General features: G+C 50.5%; 1 protein-coding gene across 1 annotated transcript; it reads left to right on the top strand.

Annotated features, from left to right (window-relative positions):
• Positions 1-4,349: 4,349 nt before the first annotated feature.
• On the top strand, positions 4,350-7,939 carry FZD10 (frizzled class receptor 10). Its single transcript, XM_007426665.4, has one exon. The coding sequence runs from the start codon at positions 5,199-5,201 to the stop codon at positions 6,972-6,974; it is 1,776 nt and encodes a 591-aa protein (XP_007426727.1). The 5' UTR covers positions 4,350-5,198; the 3' UTR covers positions 6,975-7,939.
• Positions 7,940-8,583: the final 644 nt, after the last annotated feature.

Consider the following 8,583-nt stretch of genomic DNA (forward strand, 5'->3'; position numbering starts at 1 on the left):
AAAAAGGGGGGGAGGAAATCATCCAAAGTGGACTGAAAACCCTTCGCTTTCAGATCAAGAGAGGTCAGATCAATTAAAAGGCAGGATTTCTACAAGGGGAACCTCTGAAGTTTGTGTGTGACTGTTTTATATTTCATTTCTTCCTCCCCACCCCCAGCAAAGATGAAGACAAAGTGGAACAAGGAGGTGCCCTATTTTGAGAAAGAAGGAAAACACTCAAATTACATGACAGCTTTTAGATTTTTTTTTAAAACTATTTTTGATGGTGATAGCAGCACGATGGACGTACAGGAAATTTTAGCCAAGCATCATCTGAATCCTGTTCAGAAAGGGAGGGTGAGTCTCCCCCCTCTATGAATGAATTTCCCCCCTCTATGAATCTTTTTTTTTCCCTGACCCCCAACTGAGTTGATCATAGAAAGATCCACAGTGCATACAAATTCTAAGAAAAACAAGCTTTGTTTCAGGGAGAATAGAAATTCTTTATTAATCCACTTCCAGACAGGGTTGCTTTATGCTGAATCACAGAAAGGAGGTCTAGGCTCTTTTTAACAATCTGTGCTGTTTTGAGTGCATAAATAGAGATATAAATGTATGTGTGTCTAGCTAAGACACCTACGAATGCCCAGGAATGTAATCCATTCAAAAATAAAGAAATTAATCACACTGCACGTACACACAGACTCAGAATCTGGTTCATACACTGTGCTAAACTATGATCTGTTTAGCTGCATTTTTAGTACAAGCCACAGAAGTCTGGGTTCACATACAACACACTAAGCCTTCAGCTATGGTTTCCAACCCCTTTCACACAAGGGGTTTAATGCTGCTGTGTGACCCAGGACATACACAGTATCTAGGTTCATGAATTTTGCTACATCTACTGACCTTCCTTTGCATAAAAGCCCCTCAAGTTCCCAAACTGCAGTGGTTGAATTCACACAACGTGCTAACTCTGTATCAAACAGCATTACCGTTGAGCGCTTTGGACCAAATCATATACGGGAAGTTTGGGATTTCCATGGACTCTCTATCTTTGTATAAACTTGCTTCCACCTTAAGGTCTTCTCCTGAGGCTTCTGTCCAGCTGCCTTGGCTGGAACTTCTGGGTGGCGTGCTGTCCACACATTTCAGACCTGAATTCCCCAGGCCGAATGGGCATAGCAAGGAATGGTTAGATAGAAAACCTGGTTGTTTTGCCCCGACCCAGAGATCAGGAGTGGAAAGTATTGATCCAGTGGAATCTTGCCCATCTCTACACCCAATCAAATTAACCGGAGACTTCCTCCATGTTGTTTTCTTCCAAATGCAATCTGCATTTCCCCCCCTAGATAATAGAATTGCAATACTGCTCAGTCTCGCTCTTCAGGGAATTTTCACCTTATCCCCCTGTTGTTTGGATGGGAGGGGGTTACTTTCAGTTCTTTAGGCCCCCAAGATCTGGACTTCTAACATTTTGTTTCTCTGGTTTGGGACAAACCCTTCTCCGCTCGCAATCAAAGCTTCCATCCCATCAACAGATGGACCACCAAGTTTCTGGGCCCACTGGATTTTTATGAGCTTCTGAGCCAGACATTTATTGCACAGGCAGTAAAAGACACCCAACACAATTCCTTTTGAACAGTCCCTCTGCCGCTGCTTAAAACAAAAACAAAAAAATCCTCTCTTTCCTTTTCTTGAAATCAAGAAATTTCCAAGAGGAGCTTCATTTTACACGTGCAGGAATAACGAACGGCAAGGTTGAATCACAGAAGTTTTTCAGCCTTGCTGTCACGGTGTTAGAAGCGGCGACAAAGTCATTGGTTGGGTGGGAACAGAGCAATTTTCTTCAGATGGAAGACGGAGAGGCCCATACAGATGCAGCCGGATCCTAGAAGCCTTGGATTTGATTCTCAGAAGCCTCCAGAAGTTGACACCGACGTGTAACTTTTAAAGGATCTGGAATAAATTATGTCATCTGCTGGAAGTGATCAGACGTTAAGTCACGTCGTGTCATTTTAATTCTAATTAACTGTAACTAAAAGGAGATCTCCTCAAATCTGCATTTCATTGGAGTTTCTTGATCTTTATGTTTCCAGGCTGGTAGAGAATTGCAGCTAAGAGGAAAGACCTGATTTCATTTTTACCTTGGCTAGAACCAGAGGTAAACTTAAGGAACTATCTTTCACTTGGCTTCAGCATTCCCCCTGACAAGACAGGGCTGAGCAGAGCCATCAGCAGGAAGTGGGGGGGAGGTGGTCATGCAGCCACCATCTTGACTTTTTTGACTCCCAGTGGATGCTTCTGGGGCTAAGAATACCTGGCAGGGAGTCCTAAGGACTGCAACAAATTACTGTACGTGGATCACTTTGTAGCATTCAGAAAACATTTTCAATAACCTAATTTCCAGTTCACGTGAATGGAAAAGTGGGAATATAATTTCCCGTCTCATTATTTTGGCACCTTTTGAAAATCTCTCTTTTTAGATGATTTTTCTAGTCATTAAATCATTCGGATATTGTTACCTTGTTTCATGATTTTATAATATTGTTGCAAACATGGCCACTGCATGGTTCCTAAAGCCTCAACACCTCTTAGGAAGAGTAATCAAGAAATAAAGTAGGGCAGATTCACTTTCCCCCATTTAAAGAGGTGGGGGAGAAACCATTTGTCTGCACTTAATGGAGTTTGTGGGCTCATGAAATAGTCTACTAAACTTATTTGCACATCACGCTCCAAACTACAGCCTCAGAAGAGCCAGGATTGCACAAGAAGATTAAATGTGCTTGGCTGAATGGCGATTCAGTAGGACGTCCAAATTCAAGCTTCCTCCTATCTTCTCCTTGTTCTCAAAGAAAATGGACTGGCAAGCATGTTTCCTTGGGAGAAAATGACTTCATCCCATGGGATTCACTCTCCAGCGGATCTGCATGGAGAGTCGTAGACCTCCTTGACCCCACTCAGCTCACGGCAGAATCAGAAGCGTTGTGACTCTCTCGTGCATCCTGCATTTACAGCCCCTCCAGGGCACGAGGCGAGGCGTCCTCGGTTACTTTGTTATAGTGGATCACTGTTTTCACCAACGTCTTTCACCAGTTTGCTCTCTGGGGATTCATACAGACATCAGCCCTTCAAACTGGTGGGGGCTGCTGCGCAACTTTAAACCCCAACGGGGAAGGAAAAAATCAACCGAGGTTAACATTAACAGGATTTCAGCCCTTGGAGATCAAGAAATAGCCGCCACAGGAACATTATTGTTGTAGGGCATGATAAGAGAATCTTGAAAGCCTGTTCAAGTCGTCACCACCCCCTTTTGAAGGACGGCAAGTCCAAGTGGGGCTGTTCTGAGCCCCCTTCTTACGTTTTCCAAGACTGAGGATCTATTCTACCTCTGCCACCTCCTTCTCCAGGCCAGAACTATGTTCTTCTCTGCAAGCAGTAACAGAATTTCCTCTGCTTTGTGCAAACACAGCCTTTACGTTAAATCTCCCTGGTATCCTATTAGGAGTTTCAGTCTGTGGGAAGATCCAGAATCTAAATCTCACCCCTAGCCCGCCTCCCAGGGTTCCCCATGAGGTTCACTGTTGTTGTGTTTCAAAATCCCTGTACTGCAAGTCGACCATTCGCAGCCAGCGTGTTTGGCCACATCTGAAGCTGAAATGAGGAAGGGCCAGGGAGGGGCGCATAGGAACGTGTGCTCCTTGGAAAGAAAGGCAGGGTGGTGGTGGTGGTGGTGATGATGATGATGATGATGATGGCCATTGTGGCGGAGCAGTTGAAGTGGATCAAGGAGATCCAGATGGAGGCTCACTGAGCGATGGGGCCCCAACCTCCTCCATGGGGTCATTGTGGGGATAACCCTGGAGAAACCCTGTGAGCCCCAGGAAGAAAAGAAAGTTACTACTATCCCATATAAATAAATAAACGCCATTATGACGGGCCGCAAGACCCTTCCCTCCTCTCCTACGTCTGCTTTACAAAAACGCTGGATTTTTTTCCGACTGGCAAGGATAAGGAGGGGGGGAAGAGAAAGTTGAGAGAGTCTTAACGAGGGCGGAAGAATGGGAGGGGGAAACGAGGGAGGCTTTGGGAACGCGCCCCGATCAAGGGCTTCTCTCTTTTTTGTTCTCTCCCCCCCACCCCGCCCCCCACCCGGCTCCCTTTCTTCGGCTCCGAGGCGCCCCGTAGGTGCCGGCGAAAAAGGAACGGCCGGCTCCGTCCCCTTTTCTCATGCAAAGCGAGAGGCGCAAAGGAGGCGGACGGGAGCCCGAAGGTGGGGGAGAGAGGGGGTGGCCGGACCTGTGCGCGTGCGCGGGCCTGCTGCTGCTGCTCCCGCCTCCTAGCCCCCCCTCCCCACTTCAGCAGCTGCAAACCCCCAGGACTTACTTTTCCGAGCGCGCGAGCCCCGGGGTGAGCCGACGCTTTGGCGAGGGCGCTGCGCTTTTACGCGCGCCTCTCCATCGAGCGCTCCGCCGCGTCCTGCCGGAGGAACGAGGAGAAGAAGGCGGCCCTCGCTCTCCCCCTCCGGCTGGCCGTCTCGCTCTCCGCTTTCTCTGCCCTCCCTCTCTCCCCCGGCCCGGCCGAGCCCTCCTCTCCAGCCGAGGGGGGCGGAGACGGAAAGTGAGCGGAGCGCCGGACCTCGCGGGGCAGAAGAAGCGGCGGGAGCAGCCGCGGAGGGCGCCCGCAGCCCGCGCGGCGCAGGAAGGGGCTGAGGGCAGCCGAGGCGCCTGACCTCCCCTGGATCCGGAGAAGGGGAACGGGGGAACTTCGCACGGAGCTCCCGGCTGCCGGCGAGCCGCAGCAGCGTGGAGGATTCGGCGTCCCGCCGCTGTAAGTCCCCTCGCGCATGGAGCGCGGCGAGGCGAGGCGCGCGCCCGCTTCCCTCGCCGCCCGACCGAGCTTGGGAGCCGAAGCCGGGCGGCGGAGCCGGACGAGCGCGGGCTGCTTCCCGCCCCTCTGGATGTCCCGCTCTCGGCGGGAGTGAAAGGAGTTTTCCAAGCGTTTATTTTTGGGGGGCGGGGGTTAGAGGGCCAAGGGATTGCCATGGTGCCCGATTGGATCCGGACCGACCCCCTTCCGAGGGGGGCTTCGGGGGAAAGCTGGGAAGCGCGGGCGCCGGGGTGCCAATGATCTGAACGCCCCGTTGGCCATCCCGCCCCCCGCCATCAACAGAACCCGGAGGCTCCGCAGACTGGCGGGTCGCTTCCCAGCTGGCCGGCATGGGCCCCCGGCGGAGGAGCTCCAGACGCACCCTGGGCGTGATCCTGCACCTGGTGTGCTCCTGTTTCGGAATCAGCTCCATCGACCTGGACCGGCCCGGGGACGGCCGGTGCCAGCCCATCGAGATCCCCATGTGCAAAGACATTGGCTATAACACCACCCGGATGCCCAACCTGATGGGCCACGAGGACCAGCAGGACGCGGCCATCCAGCTGCACGAGTTTGCCCCCCTGGTGGAGTACGGCTGCCACGGCCACCTGAAATTCTTCCTCTGCTCCCTCTACGCCCCCATGTGCACCGAACAGGTGTCTACCCCCATCCCGGCCTGCCGGGTGATGTGTGAGCAGGCTCGGCTGAAGTGCTCCCCCATCATGGAGCAGTTTAATTTCAGATGGCCCGACTCCCTGGACTGCAGCAAGCTCCCTAAGAAGAACGACCCCAATTATCTGTGCATGGAAGCCCCCAACAATGGCTCCGAGGAGCCGCCACGGGGCTCCAGCATGCTACCTCCCATGTTCCGGCCCCAGAGACCCCACAGCTCAGGTCACGACCTGACCCAGCAGAAGGATGGGGCTAGCCGGCTGTCCTGCGAGAACCCGGGGAAGTTCCACCATGTAGAGAAGAGCAGTTCCTGTGCTCCCCTCTGCACCCCTGGGGTCGACGTCTACTGGAGCCACCAGGACAAGCAGTTCGCTCTCATCTGGACGGCTGTCTGGTCCATCCTCTGCTTCTTCTCCAGTGCCTTCACCGTCCTCACCTTCCTGATTGACCCCCAACGCTTCAAATACCCCGAGAGGCCCATCATCTTCTTGTCCATGTGCTACTGTGTCTACTCGCTGGGGTACATCATCCGGCTCTTCTCCGGGGCAGAGAACATCGCCTGCAATCGGGACGGTGGCCAACTCTACGTCATCCAAGAAGGCTTAGAGAGCACCGGATGTACCTTGGTTTTCCTTATCCTCTATTATTTTGGCATGGCCAGCTCCTTGTGGTGGGTGATCCTGACCCTGACGTGGTTCCTGGCCGCAGGGAAGAAATGGGGCCACGAGGCCATCGAAGCCAACAGCAGCTACTTCCACATGGCTGCCTGGGCTATCCCGGCCATCAAGACTATCATGATCCTGGTGATGCGCCGGGTGGCAGGGGACGAGCTGACAGGCTTATGCTATGTGGGCAGCATGGACGTCAATGCGCTGACCGGCTTCGTGCTGATCCCCTTGGCTTGCTATCTCATTATCGGGACCTCGTTCATCCTTTCGGGTTTCGTAGCCCTCTTCCACATCAGGAGGGTCATGAAAACCGGGGGGGAGAACACGGACAAGCTGGAGAAGCTCATGGTGAGGATCGGCGTGTTCTCCGTCTTGTATACTGTGCCCGCTACGTGCGTCATCGCTTGCTACTTTTACGAAAGGTTGAACATGGGCTACTGGAAGGTTTTGGCCACGCAGCAGAAGTGCAAGGTGAACAATCACACTAAGGTTCTGGACTGCGCCATGAGCGACTCTGTTCCGGCCGTGGAGATTTTTATGGTCAAAGTCTTTATGTTGCTGGTGGTGGGGATCACCAGTGGCGTCTGGATTTGGACCTCGAAGACTCTGCAGTCGTGGCAAAGTGTTTGTAGCCGGAGGATCAAGAACAGGACTCGGAGGAAACCAGCCAGCATGGTGGCAAGTGGGGGGCTTTATAAAAAACCCCAGCCTTTGCCCAAAGTTCACCATGCAAAGTACGAGTCGGCTTTACAACCCCCAACGGTGTGTGACCACAATGGTTCATGAGGATCATAATAATACTAATTACAATACTTGGAAAGAAACTGAAGGGGATTCCCAAGCACTCACCACAGCATTCAGAACTGAAGAATGATTTTTTTTTAATGCTTTTAAAACTTCTTTTGTCATACAAAACCACAAATTGAGAAGGGAGAGTTGAAATCTTAGAATTCAAGGTCAGGAGATGGAGAAAAAACATAGTGCCTCAAATGTTAACAAACATAAGTGTGTGTGCTTATACACACACACACACACCTTTCTTTCTTTGGCTACTAAGTCGCTGGGTGTTATGACTTGTAAATATTGAAATGGGGATTGCTTTAGGTTTCTAACCAGTTAGACATAAGTATTTGTAGAGCTATTTTTTTTTTTCAAGAAAAGAGAAAACTTGAAAGAGAATGTTAGGGAAGCAGCCAGATCACAGAGAAACAGAAGTTTCAATTCACCCTGAACATCTCTTTTTCAAAAGAGATCCAGTTCTAAACTTTAAACGAGCAATACCGTCTCTTAAAATGGTCTCCTCTGCTAAAAATAATGTGCAATACAGTTTTTCTTCCCTTTTTCCCCCTACTCCCTCCCCCACAGCCCCAGACCTACGCTCTTTGCCTCTCTTTGCCTTGAAACACGAAACAAGTATTTTGCCAGACATAAAAGCAACAGAAGGGAATCTTTAACAAAAGAACAGAGGGGTTCTAGTCCCTAGGAACCGTTCAGAGTTACACTTTGTGGCTTTTTAATGGAAATCGGACACGTTTGGAGGAGGGGGGAGGGAGGGAGGGGGAGCCGTTGAAAAGGATCGAAAGCTTATTGACTCTTTCCATTGTTAAATAGATTCTGTCCCTGAATAGATCAAGAAACACTCCACGCTCCCTTCGCTCCCATCCCGAAAGGGAAACTGATGCACAAAATTGCACGCGAGTAGGTGTGCATTGTATATTAAATCTAGCTTCCTCTGTTTGTAATATACAGCTATTTTCATGCCCTATTTTATTAAAACATAATGATTAAGAAATAAAAAAAAAGGGTTTTAGTTTGATAAAGTAAGAGCATCCTTAGCCTTCTCTCTTTTTTGGGAGGGGGGTTGAAAATGGGGTGGGAGTTCCTGATGACCGCATGAATGCCAGGAAGAAATGGAGGGGAAGGGTTTTGGGTGCACGTGTGAAAGGAGAGAGGGTGGGACGGAGGCAGACGCATGTCTGAATACTGCATTTGGCAACTAAAAGGGCGAAACAGTCTGGTGCAGTGGTTAAAGCAGGGACTTTCAAACCCAGTTCGGGAAGTTGAGGTGGGGCAAGGAGGTTCAAAGAGAAAATACCTCTCCCCCCCCACCCTAAACCACGATCAAAACTGCTAATTGTTCCCATAGGTAAATACTAAAGAATTCGTCTTCAGGACTCGAATAGGTTTTGCTGTCCTGATTGATTGGTTTTGATTGATTATGGGCCATCCCGTTGCTGCTTCGCCACCACACAGATAGCAGTCTTTATGCCACACTCTGAACCCAGTTTGGGGAAGGTCTAGCAAATACATCCACACCATTTGCTCAGCCTGACTAGGTTTAAGCCTGGATTCGTGTCCTGGGCCTGTGGTTTTGTGTGTTGGGTGAATCCAGTTT

This window comes from Python bivittatus, unplaced genomic scaffold (genome assembly GCF_059951505.1).
Source record: "Python bivittatus isolate LINGU-HERP-01145 unplaced genomic scaffold, Pbiv_v1 ctg000100_np1212, whole genome shotgun sequence".
NCBI classification, from domain to species: domain Eukaryota; kingdom Metazoa; phylum Chordata; class Lepidosauria; order Squamata; family Pythonidae; genus Python; species Python bivittatus.

What these genes read in the sequence shown, in the direction of transcription:
- FZD10 (XM_007426665.4), top strand. Translation starts at nt 5,199, where the DNA reads ATGGGCCCCCGGCGGAGGAGCTCCAGACGCACCCTGGGCGTGATCCTG.